This window comes from Heteronotia binoei, chromosome 20, assembly GCF_032191835.1.
Source record: "Heteronotia binoei isolate CCM8104 ecotype False Entrance Well chromosome 20, APGP_CSIRO_Hbin_v1, whole genome shotgun sequence".
Taxonomy (NCBI): Eukaryota; Metazoa; Chordata; class Lepidosauria; order Squamata; family Gekkonidae; genus Heteronotia; species Heteronotia binoei.
In genome coordinates, this window is record NC_083242.1 from 3,152,888 (window position 1) to 3,176,747 (window position 23,860).

A 23,860-nucleotide genomic window follows, 5' to 3' on the forward strand; every position below is an offset into this window, starting at 1 on the left:
TGCGAGGGGAGGAGGGTACCTGGAAATAATTCATTCTGTTGGACAATGTGACGACGAAGCCAGGGTCGTTGGGGATGGTTTTGTCACAGAAGATGACATCGACTCGGTGGTACAGGTCTCGGAAGTACTCTTTTGCAGTGGGAAGTTCACTGTTGTCGTTCTCGGGGTCATCCCTGTTTAAGAGGAGACAAGACCACAGCCATTTTAAGGCCAATCAGGGGCTGCAGGGGCAGGAATCTGTCCTGCCTTTGCCTTTTCTGCAACCTTTAGAAATAAGCCAAAGCAGCTGAGCAGGCACTGTCACATATCTAGCAAGGGACATTTCCCTAGGCAAAGGCAGTATTCTTGTGCCCAGAAGCTGTCAGAAGCCCAGCGCAGCTCAAGTCGACAAGGTGATGACCGCAGCAGTAGAGCTGCTGTTAAGTTGTCCGTTTATAAAATGTTTTTATTGTATTTAATTGTTTTGTCGTATATTGTACTCTGCCCTGAGCCCTACGGGGAATAGGCGGAATAGAAATATACTAAATAAATAAATAAATACTAAATAAGCATTGGAGAAAGTCCAGAAAAGGGCAACTAGAATGATTAAAGGGCTGGAACACTTTCCCTATGAAGAAAGGTTGAAACGCTTGGGACTCTTTAGCTTGGAGAAACGTCGACTGCGGGGTGACATGACAGAGGTTTACAAGATAATGCATGGGATGGAGAAAATAGAGAAAGAAGTACTTTTCTCCCTTTCTCACAATACAAGAACTCGTGGGCATTCAATGAAATTGCTGAGCAGACAGGTTAAAACGGATAAAAGGAAGTCCTTCTTCACCCAAAGGGTGATTAACATGTGGAATTCACTGCCACAGGAGGTGGTGGTGGCCACAAGCATAGCCACCTTCAAGAGGGGTTTAGATAAAAATATGGAGCAGAGGTCCATCAGTGGCTATTAGCCACAGTGTGTATGTGTGTGTGTATATAAAAAAAATTTGCCACTGTGTGACACAGAGTGTTGGACTGGATGGGCCATTGGCCTGATCTAACATGGCTTCTCTTATGTTCTTATGTTAATAAAATAAGAGACCTACTTCTGAAACACGATGATGTCGCCGTCCATGAGTTCATCGAGAGCTTTGTCGAGGGATACATCATAGTCCTGAATTCTCTCCGTTAAATTCGGCTTAACTTCCTGGGGCAGAAGGGGAGAGGCGACAGATCAGAGATTCTTCCCATTACAGCACAAATCGGAACCTTTCTAGTCCTAAATGGGGTTTATTTCCCTTTCCGCTCCAGTAACGTGTAGTGCCTGTGAGGGCTACCGCAGTAGCCAAGCTAACCGACTGCACTAACATTCCCACCCACAACCAACCCACGGTTTATAAAAACAACTAGATGAGAAAGAGTCCTGGAGTTATCATAAAGACTAACCGATGCCTTTGGCTGCTCTATGCCAGAGGCTGCCCTCTGTATACATAAGTAATAACAGGTTTTGGAACTCCCTTGCTTTCGCCCTCCACCGCATTTCACATCACTCAACCCCACCGGCCATCAGGAAAACTATTCTGGGTTTTGTTTGAGAAAGAAGAGACGACCCAAACCTCATAGAGGATAAGATTAGATTCTTGGGGAAATCCTGCTCTCTCACACATAACCGGCAGCAAGTCACCTTTGGAAAGAAAAAGAAAAGAGGCACGTTAATGCTTTTGCTTGCTCTCCAAAAGGCACTCCTGTTTCGCACCCATGAACATCAAGGCTTCCAGTGTTTTGGAAAACCCTTTCCCACCCAGATTTTCTATGGAAGACAAAATGAAGCAAAACCAAAAAAACTGAATGCAACCTCCTGAGTTCAAAGAGGATCAAACCTTAGCTCGGGGTGGGGGGGGGGGAGAGAGAGGGAGAGAGAGAGGGAGACAGGAGTCATGTGAAGGAAACTGGAATCTAGAAAGTTGAAGTGGGCAGGACTTTGTGCATTTTCACCCTCTGGCCTCTAGCATGCCCATTCTTCCCACCTCCAGTGACAAAGGTCCAATATGGTGAGCAACCATCACTAAAATAAAGCTAGGGGTGTTCTGAAGATCTGCTGGGAGAGCCGTGCCGCAATTGGGCACGATGTGTACTGGCTTACGTAACAGGCCTGGCGGCGTGGTTGCCTTACTTACGTATTTTACAGGATATCGGCGTGTAGATATGTCCGCAGTAATTCAAACTCCGCGTCTTTGGATCATACATCTTCAGGAACAACATTACATCATCTACAAGTTTAGAAACAAAAAATGGAAAAGAACATATGTTTGCTTACAGCAGCAGGCTACTCCCTTTGGAGCACAAAGAAGACTGCTTCTGTGAAGGAGAAGACAGAAAACGTTCTGAAGCTTGAGTTATATACCTACTCACATTCAAGGACAGGGTTAAAATATTAACTAATCAATGTGTTGCAATTAAGACTCCTTGTTGATTTGATTACTAAGCACATAAAAAAAGGTAAAGGTAATCCCCTGTGCAAGCACCAGTTGTTTTCAACTCTGGGGTGATATTGCTTTCGCAACGTTTTCATGGCAGGCTTTTTAGAGGGAGGTTTGCCACTGCCTTCCTAAGTCTGCTACACTTTACCCCCAGCAAGCTGGGTACTCATTTTACCGACTTCAGAAAGACGGAAGGCTGAGTCAACCATGAGCCAGCTACCTGAACCCAGCTTCCATCCGGATCAAACTCAGGTCATGAGCAGAGCTAGCACTACAGTACTGCAGCTTTACCACTCTGCGCCACGGGGCTCGTTATGCACATTTTACAGCAACCTTACTGCCATCAAACTCTCAGTGGCAGAGATCGATAAATATCAGACAACCTGAACCTGAATCAGACAACCTGAGTTTGCATATTTGTGCCCCGAGCAAGATGGTCAACTAGAGCACCGTCCCATGGCTGAGGTCCAAAGAGCTATTTCAGGCCCCCTGGGCCCCAAAAAGCTTAGATGTGCCCAGTGGAAATTCTTCCAGTTGCTAACAGCTTTTAGAACTCCCCTTAAGTTTCACAAATTTGACCAACCAAAATCCAAAGCTTTCCCTCCGCTCCTTGGGCGTGCAAATTTAGTTGAGAGGCTCTTAGGGTCTGGACCAGGGTCTTTACTCCTGCCCATCAAACTTCATCTGGGGTCGGCTTCAAGGCTTCACACTTGAAGAAGGGATATAGCCAAAACCGGACAAGTTCAGAGAAAGACAGAAGTCTCTGAACAAGAAGTCCCAGAGGGGAGGCTGATGGAAGAGGGTATGGTCAGTCAGGAGGAGAGAGTGCTTTGGAGAGGAATGGGCATATTCTTCAAATACCTGAAATGCTGTCCCAGGGAAATGGGAAAAGTTCTGCTCTCTGAGGGCCTTATGTTATTCTATTTTGGGGGTGGGAGAGGGGACTACTTCAGTCGAACTACTTCAGGAGAAAGCTTCCTAAAGGCGAGAGCCGCCTGGAGGTGGAACCAGTTATCTGGGAGGAGTTTTCAAGCAAACTCTGGCCAGCCCTCTGTCAGGATCACGCCAGCTTTGCATTTTCTGCACGGAGCACGGTATTGGCCTAGATGGTGTCTCAAAGACCCAAGGATACTCACGGTCTTTGTCAAACTTGGGTAACGTTGCCCCCGTAGCAGCCATCTCTGGGTCGACTGTTTCCAGGAATATTGTCCATGGATTTTCATTGTCGCTGAGCTCAATCATCTGCCCGGTTGACAGAGAGACAGAGAGAGAGAGAGAGAGAAGATACCAAGGTTAACAACAGCTGTATTCTGACCGTTCAAAATAAGCTAGGCTGGTCCACTTGCCTCCTGACAGGGAAACGAAAACCATCATAATGCCTTTATTCTCCTCAGGTAGTGCTAAGATAGCGGCAAGCAGCATGCCAAAGCGTTTGAGTGGCACTAGCTCAAATGCTCCAACCCGCCCCCCCCTTACTTCCACAGTTACTTTTATTCAGAGGGCTCCTGGAAATAAAATCGAAAGTCTGTTTTAAGACTTTATACAACCAGGACTTCCAGGAAACCAGCCACTGGCTACCAAGGGGGCCATGCACAGCATTTTAATAATAATAATAATAATAATACATTTTATTTATATCCCGCCCTCCCCGCCGAGGCAGGCTCAGGGCGGCTAACAGCATCAAAGCAGCCACCACAATGGAACCTCACATTCCACAGGAGGGCTGCCAACCTCTAGACACCACCTGGAGACTTCCCACTATGAACTGATCTCCAGATGACCCTGGAGAAAACGGCTGCTTTGGAGGATGGGCTGTACGGCATGATGTTCTGCTGAGGCCCCTCCCCTCCCCAAACCTCGCCCTCCCCAGTCTCCAACCCCCAAATTTCCAGGCATTCCCCCACCCAGAGCTGGCAACGGTGTTCCACAGGCACATAAGAACAGAAGAGAAGCCATGTTGGATCAAGCCAATGGTCCATCCAGTCCAACACTCTGTGTCACACAGTGACCAAAAAACCCAGGTGCCATCAGGAGGTCCACCAGTGGAGCCAGGACATAAGAACATAAGAGAAGCCATCTTGGATCAGGCCAATGGCCCATCCAGTCCAACACTCTGTGTCACGCAGTGGCCAAAAAACCCAGGTGCCATCAGGAGGTCCACCAGTGGAGCCAGGACATAAGAACATAAGAGAAGCCATCTTGGATCAGGCCAATGGCCCATCCAGTCCAACACTCTGTGTCACGCAGTGGCCAAAAAACCCAGGTGCCATCAGGAGGTCCACCAGTGGAGCCAGGACATAAGAACATAAGAGAAGCCATCTTGGATCAGGCCAATGGCCCATCCAGTCCAACACTCTGTGTCACGCAGTGGCCAAAAAACCCAGGTGCCATCAGGAGGTCCACCAGTGGAGCCAGGACATAAGAACATAAGAGAAGCCATGTTGGATCAGGCCAATGGCCCATCCAGTCCAACACTCTGTGTCACACAATGGCCAAAAACCCGAAGTGCAATCAAGAGGTCCACCAGTGGGGCTAGAACCCCTCCCACTGTGCCCCCGCAAGCACTAAGAATACAGAGCATCACTGCCCCAGACAGCGAGTTCCAACGATAAGCTGTGGCTAATAGCCACTGATGGACCTCTGCTCCATATGCTTCTCCATTTCCCTCTTTAAGCTGTCTATGCCTGTAGCCACCACCACCTCTTCTGGCACTAGAACAAGAAGTCCCACACATCTTCGGTGTAGAATGCATAAGCGTTATGTTATAGCTTAAAAATCTGTGCCCTCCCCTCAATACTTACGGTTTTATTGCCATCTGCTTCGTTATCCAACATGGCCGGCCGCTTCGTTCCATTGCTTCGGGCTTGCATCGGCCACAACCGAATCTGATCTTGAGGAAAGCCCTGCAAAGAAAAACAATGCTAGGGAAAATCAGCACAACTGAACAACACCCCCCCCCAAAAAAACCCCCCACACCCCTTAATCAGGAGAACTCCAGAAAACTCTGGCAGAAAGCATCGGCGCTTCCTGAAGGCTTACTCACCATGGTCTGAGAAAGGTTCTGAACAAATTCCGCCAGCGTTGAGTTCTTCAACACCTTGAACACCGTGTATTTCACTTTCTCTTCGTCGTACATGTCGTTCCCTTGGTGGCCGCAAAACTGGTCCTCGGTTACTATCTGGAAACCACACGAGATGTTCTATGCAAAAGGTCTGTCAGCTTCCATTGGCTTTCCAGTGGGGGGCTGGCTCTCTTCCATGCCACAGAGCTAGCAGTTCCCTCAATGGTTTTAAAGTGTGCCTGCACTGACATTCAGGGGAGCTGGCAGTGCCGCAGGTGGCAGCACCTTCTCCCTTTCATGGTCAGCTAACTGCTGAAGCAGATTTTGGGGAGTGCCAGCTGACATCGGCTGAGGCAGTGAGTCGCTGGGCCTTTGGAAACTGAACAGACGCTCTGTATAAACCTACTGCTGTTTGTTTTAAAGTTCATAGCTTTCCCTGTAAATCTGGAAACCTCGGCCTCCCCTTAAGAAGAAGAGAAGAAATGCAGATTTATACCCCGCCCTTCTCTCTGAATCAGAGTCTGAATCAGTGGCTTACAATCTCCTTTATCTTTTCCTTCCCCCAACAGGCACCCTGTGAGGTGGGTGGGGCTGAGAGGGCTCTCACAGCAGCTGCCCTTTCAAGGACAACTCCTACAAGAGCTATGGCTGACCCAAGACCATTCCCGCAGGTACAAGTGGAGGAGTTTGGAATCAAACCCGATTCTCCCAGATAAGAGTCCACACACTTAACCGCTATGCCAAACTAGCAGAGGGAAAAGGGCTTGTTTTCAGGAGGGAATTGTTTCTAGGAAGAAAAAGAAGACTGCAGATTTATACCCTGCCTTTCTCTCTGAATCAGAGTCTCAGAGCGGCTTACAATCTCCTTTATCTTCTCCTCCCCCCAACAGGCATCCTGTGAGGTGGGTAGGACTGAGAGGGCTCTCACAGCAGCTGCCCTTTCAAGGACAACTCCTACAAGAGCTATGGCTGACCCAAGGCCATTCCAGCAGGTGCAAGTGGAGGGAGTTTGGAATCAAACCCGGTTCTCCCAGATAAGAGTCCGCACACTAAACCACTACACCATACTGGCTCTCCGAAGGGAAGTTAGGGTGAAGAAATGTGTTTTGTGCTATTATCTGATACTTTCTACAAAGTGCTAAGTGCTATCATCATCTAGAAAACAGATCCAGCAACAGGTTAGCCATGTTTTTTAAAAACATTTTTTGTTTTTTAAAACATTTAAAAACGATATACCAGTGCAGTCAAATATTCCCAAAATACTTAACTCTTTAAATCCCCCCTCCCCCCCCAAGACAAAAACCTTATAACAATGCATCTATACCATTATCTTAGGATCAGATTCAGACAGGCAAAGTTCAAAAAGTAGAATCCAAGAAGAAGACAATATGATCAAAATAAAAAGCTGCGCAATAAACTCCCTACACAGAGAACTCTAAAGCGCTCAGCTTACTGAATGCAGGGAATGCACAGGGTGAACGAACCTCCCAGAAAAGGAAGGCGAAAGGGAAAGAGGGAAGACAAACAAACTAAAAAGGATGCAGAACCCAAAGATTCAGAGAGCTGCTCTTTCTTTGTCACAGTCTGACCTGCACTTGCATGTAGAGGTGAGCTTCTTGCCTCTCCTTTCTCTTCTGCGCCTCTATTCTCTTTTCTTCTTGCAACCTTTCTACTAACTGCTGAGGGATATCGTGGTCTGTGACTGGCTGCAGAACCTCACCTGGGAAGCAGGGAGAGAAAGAGGAAAAGGACAGAGAGTGGCATTTTTGTGACGTTTTTTGAAAACACACACACACACACACAAGTGTCTCCCCTCTCTAGGCCTCTGCTGCTGCTCAAAAGCACTGGGTGGGAGACTACAAACGGCAGCCGTGATCACGCAGGCTAAATAATGCGGTTTTGATCCACCCTCGATGCACTTTCCACCTGGATTTTACTGTAGGAACTGCGTCCAGAGTCAGGGCCGCCACCCCTCCTCCCAGACCTCCAGACCAGGAGCATGGGGCTGGCAACGCTATGACTCCGTGGGTTCCTCGTGAGTAGTCCCCCCGCAGCTGCTGCACCTGTGCTTTGTTGGGGGCAAGGGCGGAGGGTGCAGGGGTGGGGATTTAGTCTGCCTGCCGGGGAGGACGGGCCCACAGCTTACCACGAGGCTGTTACCCAGAGAGAGGGAGAGGAAACAGTGGTAAGACCCAGGAGGAGGTGGAAAAGGACAACGGGTGCAGTAACCTCCATTCTGAGGCAGCGCAAGACCCAGCGACAGATCCCCCGCCCTGGAGCCGGCACCCTTACCTCCAACCGACGCAGACCCCCACACCCTGGACAAACTGGCAAAACCCAGTTTGAAAGCGTATTGGAAGTGGATGCAAAATGGATTATTTAGCACGTGTGATTGCAGCCTGTTTCTGCTAAACCAGATCCTAAGGCTGGTACAGGAAGGATGCCTCAACACCTGGGCCAGGCCAACACTTCTGAAGATCGCACGGTTCTTTGGATGTGCGAGAACTTGTGTGCCCTTCAGCGGATCTTTTGTATTTCCCTCTTTTTAAACCGCATCTCTAAATACTGCTGAAACTCTGGCAGGGGTGGCCAACTGCCTCTCCGTTCCACACCATCCCATGCTACAGTTCTTGTGTCTGTTCCTGCCCTTTAAAACTGCTGCACGTCCATCGACAAAACCCAGGTCCACCGCTCATCCCCAGCTATGCATTTCAAGCAAACACACAGAACAGTGGTCGCTCAGACCGGCAAAGCCGTTTCCTCGTGACAGTAGCCTGTGTTATGTTTTGCAAGATGAACCCCTAGAGATGCCGGGGACCGAGCAAATGGATACGTACTTAATTTCGACTCCCTGATGTACACCAACATGTAGGCGTTCGTACAGTGCCTTACAGACAAGTCGTCATCGTGGCCTCCGTAGTTATGTTCAATCGCTTCTTCTTTTGTACATCGAGAGACAACGTCGTCGTCGAATTTACACCACTGCAAAGGAAAGAGCGCACCGAAAATCTTGGACAGAGCCCGAGACGAAACTGAAATAGGTTTTAAAGACAGAATGGAATTTCACACGAGTTTTTTTTTTTGCCAAGAAGTTCCATACTGCGTCCAACGTAGCTATCCTTTGGACAGAGGACCAGGTGAGATTCCTCCCCTGTTCTCAGCAGCTGGGAGGACCAGAAGATTCATTTAAAGGGGAGAAGGACAAAGCCATCCTGTCATTATCACACAGCAACCTTTGGGGGTTCTTATGACTGATCTTGTTCAAAAGAAGCAAAGCCTAACAGTGGCAAAATGTAGCTTGAAAGGGATGGCCTGGACCAATTACCTGAGCAGGTGTGCACAAATGTAAAGATGTCTTCTCACTGCTTTGGCAGAAAGCCAGAAGAAGGTGGGGATCTCTCTCTCACACACATGCAAAATTTGCTTGATTTTAAACGCTACCAACTGTGCACAAATGTTTTCTAAAGGTCTAAAATTGCAGAGGCAAATGTCTAAGTAGGTACACATTACACAAAAGCTACTGCAAACGAAGTCAAGAAGAGTTGGTTTTTATACCCTGCTGTTTCTCTACCCCAAAGAGTCAAAGCACCTTACAATCTCCTTTGCTTCCTCTCCCCACAAGAGGCATTTTCGTTAGGTCGATGGGGCTGAGAGAGCTCTGAGAGAACTGGGGCTGGGCCAAGGTCACTCAGTGGGTTTCACGTGGAGGAGGACAAGTGGGAAACCAAACCCGGTTCCCCAGAACAGTCCACTGCTCTTAACCACTGCAACCATGAATGCACAGAAGTAACAGAAAATAACTACGGAGGGAGAAATATTCCATCAAAGGCCAGGACCCAAAGGGCTGCAAGTGGAATTCCACAGACAAACAGACGCTTTGGGGGGTTTCTCCTGCGTTGGTGCCTCCCACTGCCTAATCCTCTGGAACAGCAACCAAAGAGGAACAAGGGGCTGGCTGCTGGAAGCAACCCCACTCCCCGGTGCTTTTTAGAAGAACTGATTCCAGCAGCTTCCCCACTTAGAAAGCCCGGGTGCTGTCCGCGTGAGCCTCACCCCCTGCACAGTCAAGACTGCACCCAAGTTTCAGAACCACATGAATTGCACGCAAAGCTTTTAGAAAAGGAGAAAGCTGAACAGCATGGGGAATGAGCTGCGGGGAGAGTGGGCTGGCTCTCAGAAGGAGAAGGAGGTGGAGAAGGAGAAGAGGAGGAAGAGAAGGAGAAGGAAGAGAAGGAGAAGAGGGAGGAGAAGAGGAGGAGGAGGAGGAGAAGGAGAAGAGGGAGAAGGAGAAGAGGAGGAGGAGATTGGGTTTATACCTCACCCCTTCACTACCCAAAGGAGTCTCAGAAGTGGCTTATAATCTCCTTTCCCTTCCCCCCCCCAACAGACACCCTGTGAGGTAGGTGGAGCTGAGAGAGCTCTGACAGAAACTGCTCTTGAGAGAACAACTCTGCAAGAACTTGTGACTGACTCAAGGCCACATCAACAGCTGCTTGTGGAGGAGTGGGGAATGAAGCCCGGTTCTCCCAGACACAGAAAACATGGGGGGATTATCTTATCCCAGATAAGAGTCCATGTACTTAACCACTACACCAAACTGGCTCCCATACACCAAACTCTGGCATTACTCACTTTCCCATCGCCTTTTGGATTCAAGTAAACAACATAATGACCGCCGTGGTTGTCTCCGCTGTGTACTAGCACTGCGTGAAGAATGTAGTTGGCTGCGTCTTTCGGGTCGGTTTTTTGCAAAAATTCATCCAGAGGCAACTGATCTGGAAATTCAAACCTGGGTTTGGAGGGAGAGAGAGAGTCGCACGCCGTTACTGATTGTTTAAGACAAAGCTGGTTAGTCATGAACAAATGAAAGGAGGGAAGAAGACAACGATGATGACTGGGATCACGAGGGATCCTTGCTAATAGCAGTGCTTTCCTCCAGTGCCATGAGCCACCCGCTGGAGGAAAGCGCCACCCTCTGAAGAGTAGATCTGAGGGACCCCACCCAAAGAAGCTTCCTGTAGAACAATGGTCTTGAACCCATGTCTTCGTGACTCCCAGAGCCTTGTCAGATGTGTTGTGAGCCCCATTTCTGGGAAGTATCTGCTGCTCGCGTGCACATATGTAAAAAGTAAGAGCCTTCCCCATGTTTCCTGTCTCTCTTTGCAAACTTTGAGACTTTGGGGTCAAATCAGAGAGGGCTTAGTTGAAAGGTGAGAGTTCAAAGATGGGCCAACAGCAAGTGAACCTGCATTCACTACCGGGTTCAGATAAAATGGTGCAAAACGGTTCCCCAGCATGACTGGATAAACATATGGAGCAAAGGTCCATCAGTGGCTATTAGCCACAGCATACTTTTGGAACTCTCTGTCTGGGGCAGTGATGTTCTGTATTCTTAGTGCTGGGGGGGGGGGCAACAGTGGGAGGGCTTCTAGTGTCCTGGCCCCACTGATGGACCTCTTGATGGCACCTGTTTTTTTTTTGCCCCTGTGTGACATAGACTGTTGGACTGGAGGAGCCACTGGCCTGATCCAACAGGTTTTCTCTTGTGTTCTTATGTTCTAATGGCTCTAACTTCATGCAGCAGCTTCTGACTTCGGCCCCAGCTTTTCCTGATGGGGCAAAAGCCCCCGTTATTGCTGCTGAGACACGGTGGCATTCTAAACAAGGAATGCAGGGTGACGCTGAACGTCTCGGCTCCATTTGGGAAGGAGGGAAGACAGAAATTCTCCCTCTAAGCTGTGAGCAAAAATCCTACTTTGTGAGCTGCTGGCATTAAAGCGGTGAGCTCCTGCATCAGTTAGTTTGCTCTGGGGCCATCTTTCCTGAGCTGAGACAATAATGTGTGTGCTAGCTCACACTAACTCAGCTTAGAAGGAACACTGGAAGAGAGGGAACGTTACAGCTGATACCAGACAGAAAGGTGAGCGCTGGGGCAGACCAGCGAGCTCACTCCGGCCTTGAACAGCTCAGGGGCAACTAAGCACTGGACTGCAAATCGAACATCCCACGGCAGTTCCCTCTCTTGAATCGACATTTGTTCTGCGGCACAGCGTGATGTTCTTTGCCGTACAACAGCAACAACCCCGTTTAACCACGCTGCAACATTCAACCAAACCCACCTGCCCCTTCAGAACCGTCACCCCACCACGACCCTTAAAAAAGAAATTAACACATGAGAAGCCACGGTTCCGGCTTGGCCATTTCCTCATGCTACGGCCCAAGGTTCCAACGCGACGCAAGTTCTCACCTGTCGTTGATCTTGATGTTCTGGTCAGTCTGGGGGTCGTACATGAACCGCATGAGTTGCAGATGTAGCACGGGGGGCAGCGTTAGGAACTTGACACCCTTCTCCGCTTCCTGCGTTACGGGGAAAGAAAAACAGGATCAGGGCAGCCCACTGAAGCAGATTCCCGGGGGAACGGGTGAAGCATTCGGCTTTGAGGAGGACCCCTTAAGCTTTGTCCGGGCAACTGAGAGCCCAGCCTACCTGCAAGCCGTGCTCCCCTGCATCGTACTTGTTGTCCCCGTCCAGTTGCTCCACTGCGACGTAGTCAATGAACGACTCAAATACTTGGGGGAGGGGGGGAGGACACGAGGAAGAGAAGTTTACATCAGTTCAGCTCTGTGTCAGACGACAACGACGACAAGTCATCTTTGGGCACCTGCTGCCACTAGGGCTGCCAACTCCGGGTTGGGAGATTCCTGGAGGTTTGGGGGGTGGAGGTTGAGGGTGGGGGGGGCGGGTTTGGGGAGGGACCTCAGGACATAATGCCATACAGCCCATCCTCCAAAGAGGTCATTTTTCTCCAGAACACTGATATGTCAACCTGGAGACCAGCTGTATTCTGAGAGTTCTCCAGGCCCCACCTGGAGACTGGCAACCCTGGCTCACCGCCCTGATTGCTCAATGTGTTTTCTACTGCAGCGTTCTTTGAAAACCAAACAAAAAAACCAGACAGAAGAAACGCCGGCAGATATACCTAAGATTTAGGCCACCTGTACGTCTTCCAGTTTATTACAAACGTAATAAATGTAACTCGCAGAACCTGTTTGCACGACTACTAGGGGAAATTTGCAAGCCAGTTAAGAATTCTGTGTGCATGGGAAACGGTTAATTCCTGGTCCAGGAAGTACACTGTATTTATTTGAATGTGATTATGCCCTTTGTACTGCAAAAAATATCCCCATCCCAAGGCACAGATACAGGGAAGGAAAGGAGAGGTTCCCTGTGCAAGCACCAGTTGTTTCCGACTCTGGGGTGACGTTGTTTTCACAACGTTTTCACGGCAGACTTTTCACAGGGTGGTTTGACATTGCCTTCCCCAGTCATCTATGCTTTCCTCCCAGCAATCTGGGGACTCATTTTACCAACCTCGGAAGGATGGAAGGCTGAGTCAACCTCGTGCCGGCTACCTGAAAACCCAGCTTCCGCCGGGGATCAAACTCATGTCGTGAGCAGAGCTTAGGACTGCAGTACTGCAGCTTTAACAACAGGGAACAGCGAATTCAAATAAATGTGGCACTGACTTTGTCCTTAAAGAAGGGGGAGTCATATGCATCACACACAGTTATCAGGCTGAAAAGGTATACAGGATCACATTGGGGGGGAGGGCACAGCGGAAGGGCTTCTAGCCCACTGGTGGACCTCTTGATGGCACTTGGGGTTTTTTGGCCACTGTGTGAAGCAGAGTATAGGACTGGATGGGCCACTGTCCTGATCCAACATGGCTTCTCTTATGTTTTAATCTGTGAAAGGGCCACCATGGTACTTCCCCTTCTCGCAAGGTGACCACACACACCACAAAACTAAACAAATGTTTTACTCCACCCTTCCTCCATGCAGCTGAGGACAACGTATGTCTAGTTCGCTGCTCCTCCATTTTAACCTCACGACAAACCTTTGAGGTCACGCTGGGATGAGAGAGAGGGACCGGCTCCAAGTTCACCCAGCAGGCTTCACAGCTGAGCTAAAGATCTGGAGTCTTGGCCTCTGCGGATCCCAGTCTAACTCTCTAATCGTGAAGCCACACAGTGGCCAACAGAGGATGTGGAAAAATGATCCTCAAGATCTCTGGCCAACCTGAACCTGACTTTTGTGTGTGTATGTGTTAGAGAATAATTCAAGAAAGTGCTGCTTGTTGCAAACATATAAAGGCATTCCTTGCCATTACAACTGGACATCGCGGGCACTGAACTTCTCAGAAAAGCCAAGGGCTTTTGCTGAAGCGCAAGACTTTCTGCACAGAGAACAGACACTTACTGTTTTTCTTTCCCTTTATACTTAGCTGGATATCATAATAATCCTCTATTCGTTCAGACCGATAGTCTACATGCTTGCACTGGATATAAGACTGCCAAAACAAAAAGAGAACACGCGATAGTGAAATGCACACCAACAAAGAAGCAAAGTTCGCCCGCCCAAATGACTTCAAATACCTACCACCATCTTGCCTCTGAATAATTTAGGAATCGTGCCTTCGACACAGGTGCCTTTCATTTTATTTTCAACGTTATCAAGCAACTGAAAGGAGACAGAAGACATGTCCTTAAGAAGCACACCTTTATTCATAAGGTTTATTTACCCTGCCTTCCCCTTTAGAGAGCTCAGACGTTCCTAGTGCAAACCCCACCCCCAACCCCAAATTGAACATATGAACATACGAAGCTGCCTTATACCGAATCAGACCCTTGGTCCATCAAAGTCAGTACTGTCTACTCAGACTGGCAGCGGCTCTCCAGGGTCTCCGGCTGAGGTTTTTCACGCCTACTTGCCTGGGCCCCTTTTTAGTTGGAGATGCCGGGGACTAAACCTGGGTCCTTCTGCTCACTAAGCAGATGCTCTACCACTGAAGTTAGTCTTGTCTACTCAGACTGGCAGTGGCTCCCCAGGGTCTCAAGCTGAGGTTTTTCATGCCTATTTACCTGGACCTTTTTTAGTTGGAGATGCCGGGGATTGAACCTGGGACCTTCTGCTTACCAAGCAGATGCTCTACCACTGAACCAAGTTAGTCTTGTCTACTCAGACTGGCAGCGGCTCTCCAGGGTCTCAAGCTGAGGTTTTTCATGCCTATTTACCTGGACCTTTTTTAGTTGGAGATGCCAGGGATTGAACTGGGGACCTTCTGCTTACCAAGCAGATGCTCTGCCACTGAGCCACCATGCCTCCCATTCAGGCACAAGTGAGGCCAACTGTCTCCTTAGCTTTAAGTACTGAATGTTCCTGATCACACCGAACTACTTTTTGCTTTCTTGCTGCAACGGAAAGTATTCCCCCCCCACCACCACCATTCTGGTTGAAAGTCTCAAACACTATATGCACTGGCATCTCCTCAGTCACCCAATATAAAGAATCAATACTTACAGGAAAAGCTACTATTAATCCAATTTCCACTTGCTAAGTATTGTCTCCCTGCTGTAAATTATTTCCTACACGGCTCATCTTATTACTCCAGCAGCGTCGACTTTCTAGAAGTGTGCTGGAGGGGAGCTGTGGGTCAGAAACCGCTTTTCTGGACATGGAACCCGATCTGGTAACCTCCAATGAGGGAGAGCGGGGCTGCTGTTTCCCAGTGCAGACACCATGGCGCTCTGCACGCGAACAGCGGAACACCAGGGCCAAGCGCTAACAAGCAAGGCGGGTTTCAAAGCTGAGGCCTGGTGTGAGCTGAACCCGAGGCTTCGGTAGAGAGACGTGGTACGATCCAGCAGGAGTCTCTTTGGCTTCCAACGGGGCCTGTGCAAGAACAGCTCCCTGCTGAATTGAACCGTTGGGGAAATACAATGCAGAACTGCCACCTGGTTCACAGTCCGCATCAAGCGAGGAGCGCGACAGGCAATAATACATACCACCCGACACAGTTCCTGGACATCGTGTTGCATGAAGCTGTCTAAAGTTTCCCATCTTTAAGCGAAACAAACAAAAAACCGCCACTTACAAAACGAAACCATCTTAAACGACTGAGAAGCAGCAGAACTATTTCGTTCCTTGCACAAAACGAGGGCGGGTAAAAAGTCAAAGTGGGGAACCCCCAAGTGAAAGCCCAGAATGAGAAGTGCTGCAGAATCCTGCTGTCTATCCAAGACTCCCCCACCCCCCCCACACACAGCAAAACCAGGTTTTGCTTCTGTTCATTCAAGCAGCGACAAGCCCCAAGCTGTTCACCGCTGTTCAAGTGGCAAATCGCACGGGCCACGGCCAAAGCCCGGCCAAAGAATACACGACCTTTCGCATACCCCACAGCCGATGAACCAGGGTTTTACTCTGACATGTGCAGGCCCTCCAATTACGCTACGTTTATGAGAAGCGGTTCTTGAAGAGCCTGCGTCAGGAGGCGCTCCGTAAAGGCCATCAGCCAGCTCGACCCTCTGGGAATCCAAAGCTAGAGCAAACCTGAGCGCCTCTGCTCAAAAGCCTCCAGTGACGGGGAGCAGGAACTCCTTTGTGTATTAGGCCACACACCCCCTGATGTAGCCAATCCTCCAAGAGCTTACAGGGCTCTTCGTACAAGGCCTACTGGAAGCTCCAGGAGGACTGGCTACATCAGGGGGGTGTGGCCTAATAAGCAAAGGGGTTCCTGCTACAGAACAAAGCCCAACAACCGCTGAACTATTCTCACCACTGGGAAGTTTCCCCTAGCATTCACCCAAAGCGAACCCTCCTGGAACTTAAGCCCATTAAATTCTGCTCCAGAGCAGCCTTTGCCCTCTTCGATCTGTCTGACCGTTTGAAAAGAAAGGGGGGGGGGAGAGGGAGGGAGGAGCTTTGATGTCTTGACAGCGCTTACCCAAACGATTTCGTGAGCTTCTTCGTTCCTACAGGTTTGTCACTATGCTGAAGCTCATAGAACACTCTCTGCAACGCTAGAGGAACGCTTTTCGATGAGTCATCTCCTTCTGTGGGCATCATGTACACAGCCTGCAAAAGCACCCGGTTTGATTAGGACTGCTGGGAAAGGTTTTATGGCTCCGTGTCGTCATTCACAGTTTGCCAGTTTCATCCTGACCATTTAGGATTGACATCAACTGAACACTTTTTGAGAATAACCCGTCCAGATTAAGTTAGGGGGCGGGAGGGGGAGGAGTACCTGGGCAAAACTCAAGACACTGCGGTCCTGCGGTCTACGACATTCTTATCCCACCTTTCCTTCCCCCAGGGAGTTTAGGATGTGTGTGTGAGGGGGGAGGGGAGAGAGACAGACAGAGAGGCACAGACTGGGCCAGAGTCACCCAGCAAGTTTCATGGCTGAGTTGGTGTTTCAAGCCTTAAATCCAAGACTGCAACCACCATCTCACACTGGTCAGACTGGCCTTCAGCAATGCACACTGGTATCTGAGAAAACAATGGTCACACACATCTTATCTTACCCCCTTCCCCCCCCCCACCCCCAGTTTTCTCACACAACTGAATCATAGAATCATAAGAGTTGGAAGGGACCTTCAGGGTCATCTAGTTCAATCCCCTGCACTATGCAGGAAACCCACAAATAACTACCTCAAATTCACAGGATCTTCATCGCTGTCAGATGGCCATCCAGCCTCTGTTTAAAAACCTCCAAGGAAGGAGAGCCCACCACCTCCTGAGGAAGCCTGTTCCACTGAGGAACCACTCTAAACTCACAAACACCTCCCCCTAAATTCACAGGATCCTCATTGCTGTCAGATGGCCATCCAGCCTCTGTTGAAAAACCTCCAAGGAAGGAGAGCCCACCACCTCCTGAGGAAGCCTGTTCCACTGAGGAACCGCTCTAACGGTCAGGAAGTTCTTCCTAATGTTGAGCCGGAAACTCTTTTGATTTGATTTCAACCCGTTGGTTCTGGTCCTACCTTCCGGGGCCACAGAAAACAATTCCACAGCATCCTCTAGAGGACAGCCCTTCAAGTACTTGAAGATGGTGATCCTATCACTTCTCAGCCGCCTCCTCTCCAGGCTAAACATGCCCAGCTCCTTCAACCTTTCCTCATAAGACTTGGGCTCCTGATTTGCCTTGTGACCCAAACTCCAAGGCGCCTTGGACAAGAATTCTTGGGGCAAACCTCCCAATCCGGCCAGAGGAAGGACACCTTAAAGCAAGCTACACCTCAGACAAGGAAGCAGAACTCCCCAGTCTTTTTGAGGTCCCTCCCTCTCTGTCAAGCTCCTAAGTATAATAATGCCAAGAAATGCTCAAGTCTCAATCCTTTAAGTTCTTGCTGACTGGGAGGCAGCAGGGCAAAGCGATAGGCCTGATATGCTGTTTATAGACTCAGCACAGCTCTGAAACAAACGCCACTGGCCAGTGTTTCAGAGTTGCCCCAGGTTCTACACCCAGCTACCCTGATGCTCCCTGCAAGACTCCAGGTCTGCCAGAGATCCGCCTCCCTTGTACAGAATTTTTAGCCAACTGGTACCATTGGGGGGTTTTTTGGATTCCATTACCCAGACCTGTGCTGGGCATTTCCTGGCCTGAGGGCAACACCCTGGCTCTCAACACTGCACTGCTGCAGCAGCCTCAGGATGGCATCCAGATAACATTGTATCCTGCTGCTGAGCTGGGCCATTCCCCAGGAAAAGCCTTTCCTGAGGACAACCCGTTCGCACGGTCCAGTCTCTTAAACTGGAACAACTGGCCACAATGCATTTTATTCTTGCTGTTTCAGATTTAAGCACTGAGAACGCACCCAGGGGCAGACACACAAATGCTGCATTCCCCACGAAGGACGGAACAAGACATATCCCTGCAATCTCGAGCAACGCAAAGAAGAAAACGTGAAAATGCAAATACCTAGGGCAACAGTGGCGTTATTGCTGACGGTGATTTCAGCACTACCTATCTAAGTCTTTAAGGAAAGGACATGGTTTTATTGGCCCAAGAAGATGCACTTCAGTTGACCTCCCCTCTCTTCATTTTTATGATGTGGAATTGTCAGTCACTTGACTGACGGGGGGGGGGGGCAAGGAGGGGAGGAGCTGGCATCATGCCCACATGGGAAGTGCGAGGGAAAAGGGGTTAGGTGGGGTTTACTTATCCCTTAATCACCCTGGAAGAGGGAGGAAACATACACTAATGCAATTCGCAGATTATATTCAACCGGGTAGGATTGAGAACAGCAGCAAATTTAGACAAGGGGGGAGGGTCTTAAAGAGATTAAAACGTGAAACGGCAAAAGGCTAGACTCTGTATGGCGAGCTAACTGAGGAGGAAAGGGATACTCGCCGCTTGTGAAGTTCCAGCTACTGGAAGGGGAGGAGATACAGGGACAAAGAGAACGTTTCGTTTTTAAAAACCACACACACGCACGCGACCCCACACAAAGAATTAGAAGAGCCGTTTGTGAAAAAGGCAGGAAAGGGGGTTCAAGGCCATGCTAGACTGCGTAGAAAGAGGAAGCCCGTTTCTGTTTCACGCAGGGCTTAGTTGGTTAAGATGAAAGATACCGGAGTGTGAAGCCTGACCCACATCGTCACCCAGAAAACTTCTCCCTCTAATCAAAGCCCGTGCCTGGCTGCGGTTGCTCTGCCAAGGACACACTGCACAAACTTCAAAACGCTCTTACTATTTCTTCATGTATTTTAGAACTGAACTTTTCTGGAGGGAGCGAGGAGCAGAAACGGGAAGGAACACGGTCTTGATTCTGTGGCCAGTACCACAAGCTGCAGTTCCCGTATGGAAGACTTGTGTCCCTGCATATAATTTATATGGGATGAAGAAGAAGACTGCAGATTTACACCCCACCTTTCTCTCTGAATCAGAGACTCAGAGCGGCTCACAATCGCCTTTATTTTCCTCCTCCACAACAGACACCCTGTGAGGAGGATGGGGCTGAGAGGGCTTTCACAGCAGCTGCCCTTTCAAGGACAACCTCTGCCAGAGCTATGACTGACCCGAGGCCATTCCAGCAGCTGCAAGTGGAGGAGTGGGGAATCAAACCCGGTTCTCCCAGATAAGAGTCCGCACACTTAACCACTACACCAAACTGAAGAGAAGGGAAACAAGAAGGGAGAGCAGCTCCCCTAGTATTACAGAAGGAAATTTTCCAGTCTAACCTCAACAAACTGAAGACAGTTTGGCCTGAACAGGGTGGGAGAGAAGACCCCCCAAATAATGCTGAATCTCTCTTTTTGGCACAACAAAGGGAGTGCACATAACAGAACTGGAAAGGCAAACCGAAGTCCAGGAATGTGCTCTCTGATCTTAGGCGGGTGGTGGGTGGGTGGGTGTCAAACTCTCTGGAACAGTTCATTGCACAGTCTTAAGAAAAACAAGCAAGATGGGCTCAACCAAAAAACACAGAACGGTTATGTGATGAGAACCAGATTTCTTAGACTGCTTTATCTGGTGAAAGGCCATGGATGGAGCCATTGGGACCCGGAGATACAGGTGTGCTTCCCTCATTGCAAAACCACAAAACCAAAACGCACAGCACTAATTCCACACTGAAAGGAGGACCATCACACCTCTGGAGCCGGGAATTCTTTTTTGGTTGTTCTTCTAAAGACCAGCTACAGAGGCGGCCTTTGGGAAGGAAGAGAAGGAGTAGCAAAGTCTCAGACTCTCACTGGGAACCCCACCTGTTTTTACGGCGCACTGTGTCACTCCACCTATTCATCAGCAGAGAGCAATTCTCATTCTCCACAACCCACAGTACGGAAAACGAGTCACCCTCTTCTGCTAACGCTGTGAGGGTTCTGGGGAGTGGGGAGGGAACCCCTCCAGGGCCAAAACACTCGGCAACATCCCAAAGAGGTGCTGGAGGCAGGAGACGGCTGTTCCAGCACTGCTGATCGCTAGCATCTGTGACCACGGGGTAAGAGTTTTCTCAAAAAGGTTAACGAATGGGGAGGAGCAAACAGACTGGAGGGAGATAGCACAGCATAGCCCGATCTCGTCAGATCTGGGAAGCTACGCGAGGTCAGCCCCTGGTTAGTATTAGGAAGGGAGACCACCAAGGAAGTCTCTGCAGAGGAAGACAACGGCTAAACCACCTCTGCTTCTCACCTGCCTTGAAAGCCCCTCGCGCGGGGATGCCAGAAGTTGGCTGCCACTTGACAGCAGTTGACACACACAGACACACACTACTCAGACCACGGGGGGGCCAAACTTGCGTAATGCCAGAGCCACATAGTATAAATGCCAGATGTTTCAGAGGCGTAAGACATGAATGTCAGATGTAGGAAGGAAGGAAGGAAGGAAGGAAGGAAGGAAGGAAGGAAGGAAGGAAGGAAGGGAGGGAGGGAGGGAGGGAGGGAGGGATAGATGGGGAAGGCAGGAGGGAGGGAGAGGAGGAGAGAAAGCAACTTCAACTTTAAATTCATTCTCCATGCTGCTGGCTGGCTTGGCTTGCAGAAGCGATTGAAAGAGACAAACGCCTTCTCCAAGCTGGCTGACAGGGCAGTGGGGGCTTCAAGAGCCACACAATATGTGTGAAAGAACCACATGTGGCTTCCAAGCCGCAGTTTGGCCACCCCGACTCAGACTGACGTCTAAAAACGGGGCTGGGGAGAGGAGAAGAGAATCTAGTCATAAACAAACAACACACTGCCCACGGCCAATATCAATAAGAGCAGCCACTGACTCTGAAGATTCACAGCTATTCTGAAGTTCCTTCAAGAGGGCAACTGGCGCCTGCTGGGTTGGCAGGGGATCTGCTGCTTGTCTGAAGCTAGCAGTGACAGCCACCAGGTACGAAGTCAAGGAGAAGGTCCACCTCTGCCGTCTCGCTTTTTCCTGCCTTCCATCTCTTTGCTATACTCCCTGCTTTGCCTCACCCTCCACTGAAGCACACAGTGACCGTGTGCAATTGTGCCTGGCTGGACAGGTAGAAGCGGCCTGCTCCAGACAGCTGGGAAAGGGACAGGTAGGAAATACAGCCACCCCACTGTAAGTTGAAAGCTAAAAGAGAAGGAGAAGAGGAGGAAGAGAAGGAGTTGGGATTTATCCCCCACCCTCCGCTCAGAGCAGCTTACAATCTCCTTCCCTTCCTCTCCCCACAACAGACACCCTGTGAGGTAGGCAGGGCTAAGAGAACTGCTTTTAAGGTAACAGCTCTGCAAGAATTCTGGCTGACCCAAGATCACCCAGCAGTCACCTGTGGAGGAGTAGGGAATCAAACCCAGTTCTCCCAGATTAGAGTCTGCACGCTTAACCGCTACACCAAAGTGGCTAGCAGCTGCTGAAACAGATGTCATTTCCTTACAGGAAGGATGCTTCCTTCTGCACCACCCAACCTCAAAGCCACACGGTGAGTCGCTCCCGCATTTCCCAGCCCAGATCAGTGGTGTACCGACAAGGAAGGCGCAGAGCTCTGAGCTTACCTTTCGCAGCTGGTTTGTGAAAAATAATGTCTGTAACAAGCTGTTCATATAACAGGTTGCTCCCTGGTTCTTCAGCCCCACGTAGCCTGTATGCTTCTTGGAATCCCACCTGGAAAAGGACATGGGTTGCATGTTTAAAACGTGTATGCTCAACCACTAGACATATCTCCATTTTATAAATTTGAAGATACCTGAATATTTTATGCTGGCACCATTTTCAACAGTGGACTTCAGACAGCTGGTCAAACACATCCAAATATACATGAGCACATTTCCACACACTATTTCCCCACAACTACTGTGCTAAGTGAAATCAGGAGGAATGGTCCTACGGAGTTCTTTTACTTGCTTTCTAGAGAAGAAGCCGTCTTCTCCTCCTAAATGAACAAAGTCACCCTGAGAGGTGGGTGGAGAGACTTGCAATCTGGCACCATTCACACGAATAAATGGTTCAGGAATAGAAGACACCCTTGGTGGATTCTCACATGGTTCTTCCTTCCCCCATGTTTAGCCTCACAACAACCCTGTGAGGTAGGCTAGCCCAAAAAGGAACTGCTGGCCCAAGGTTGCAGAGTGAACTTCATGGCAAAGAGGGTCCCTGAACCCAGACCTCTGTCGTCGTTTCTAGTCCAATACTCTTAAACTGCTGCCACCACACCAGTTTTTCTCTTATTCCACTCCTTGGTGTGAAAGCTTGTGTCCAATGAAAGTGCCCACACGCGGAAAGGAGCCTGACTGAATACCAAAGAACTGATCAGACATTCAACCAAGGTTCCCTCTAAACTGTGGAGTCTTGTGAGCAAAAATTTCTACCCCGTGAGCTACTGCCATGAAAGCTGTGGGCAACTGCATAAATTAGTTTGCTCTGGGGCCATTTTTCCTGAGCTAAGGCAAAAATGTGTGAGCCAGTGGCTAAAAAACTGTGAGCTAGCTCACACTCACTCAGCTCCGAGGGAACACTGCTTTCAACTCCTTTCCATCTCTGTTCTTTTGAGGCACTTCAAGGGTCCCAGCCAGTTACGGCTTTTACACAGTTTCAGAGGAGAAAAGAGGTGGCATTTCAGCTAATATTTTTTTTAAAGTTGTAGCGAAAGGGGAGGGTCAGTTTCTGGGAGAGTTCACTGAATGTTACCATGCAGGGGCCAAATTTGGGTTGTTGTTATTTTTTAAAAGCTACTTACGCCACACCATGTGGAGCATCGGCTTGAACGTAGACTTCAAAAGTGACTTTGTCGTCTTCGATGTACCCTTTATCTGGATCAGTAACTTCCTGTTTGTTTGTTTTAAAAAAAAATCAACACCACACACATTAAAAATCAAATGCAAAACCACCTTTCAGATGGTTTATGGGTCTTCTCTCCCCCTTTTGGAAATTAAGGTCAATCCTGAAAGCTCCTTTTAAAGAAAGCAGAGGAGGGAAAAGACTCGGGCTAAAATCTATAACATTTGCTGAAGTTCCACAACGATTGGAATGTCTCATATTGTCTATGGATAATCAGGTCCTTTTGCAAATCAACGCAAGCTACACCCCTCCAACACCCGCCCCCCCATTACAGCATTATCCCTGAGCCAGCATCGAGCTGGACAACTATGCAAATGTAACCAGAAAAAAAAAGGGGGGGTGGATTTGGAAGAAGAGCACCATGGTCTGCTCTCCTCTGTCTCATACACACCAGCAGAAGAATGCCACTGACAGTCGGGGGGGGGGGGGGTAGACAAAGCAACTGGAAAATACCCAGTATTGCAGGGCTGCTGTCCGGGGGGGGGGGGGGGTTTGCTCTGAATGAGTAGCTCCCTGGAGTGCCAGTGTCAACTCCTCCAAACAGTGCTGACTATAGGTGCTCAGAGATAGGTGACCGTCTCTCCCCACATGTTCCCCAGATGGGTACTTAGATCAGGTACACAAAATCTATTATCGATCCCTGGGCTGAAGGAGGCAAGACTAAAAACAACTGGAGAAAGAGCCTTCTCCATCGCTGCTCCCCACTGGTGGAACCAAGGGCCAGAGGAGCTGAAAGCCTTGCAGGACCTTGCCCAGTTCTGCGGGGCTTGCAAGAC

At 49.3% G+C, this 23,860-nt stretch overlaps 1 protein-coding gene across 1 annotated transcript in view; it reads right to left on the reverse strand.

The window, feature by feature from the left end:
• Positions 1–23,860, reverse strand: part of USP7 (ubiquitin specific peptidase 7) — an 89,979-nt gene that overhangs the window by 11,721 nt on the left and 54,398 nt on the right. The window contains exons 5-22 of the mRNA XM_060260511.1: positions 22,984–23,072; positions 21,803–21,911; positions 16,296–16,426; positions 15,358–15,412; positions 13,952–14,032; positions 13,772–13,862; positions 11,999–12,081; positions 11,759–11,868; positions 10,144–10,300; positions 8,349–8,493; positions 7,101–7,231; positions 5,494–5,628; positions 5,252–5,353; positions 3,587–3,692; positions 2,148–2,240; positions 1,587–1,654; positions 1,077–1,177; positions 20–173 (exon numbers count right to left, since the gene is read on the reverse strand). Coding sequence (XP_060116494.1) covers positions 20–173; positions 1,077–1,177; positions 1,587–1,654; positions 2,148–2,240; positions 3,587–3,692; positions 5,252–5,353; positions 5,494–5,628; positions 7,101–7,231; positions 8,349–8,493; positions 10,144–10,300; positions 11,759–11,868; positions 11,999–12,081; positions 13,772–13,862; positions 13,952–14,032; positions 15,358–15,412; positions 16,296–16,426; positions 21,803–21,911; positions 22,984–23,072 — 1,941 coding nt within the window. The remainder of the gene's footprint in view (positions 1–19; positions 174–1,076; positions 1,178–1,586; positions 1,655–2,147; positions 2,241–3,586; positions 3,693–5,251; positions 5,354–5,493; positions 5,629–7,100; positions 7,232–8,348; positions 8,494–10,143; positions 10,301–11,758; positions 11,869–11,998; positions 12,082–13,771; positions 13,863–13,951; positions 14,033–15,357; positions 15,413–16,295; positions 16,427–21,802; positions 21,912–22,983; positions 23,073–23,860) is intronic.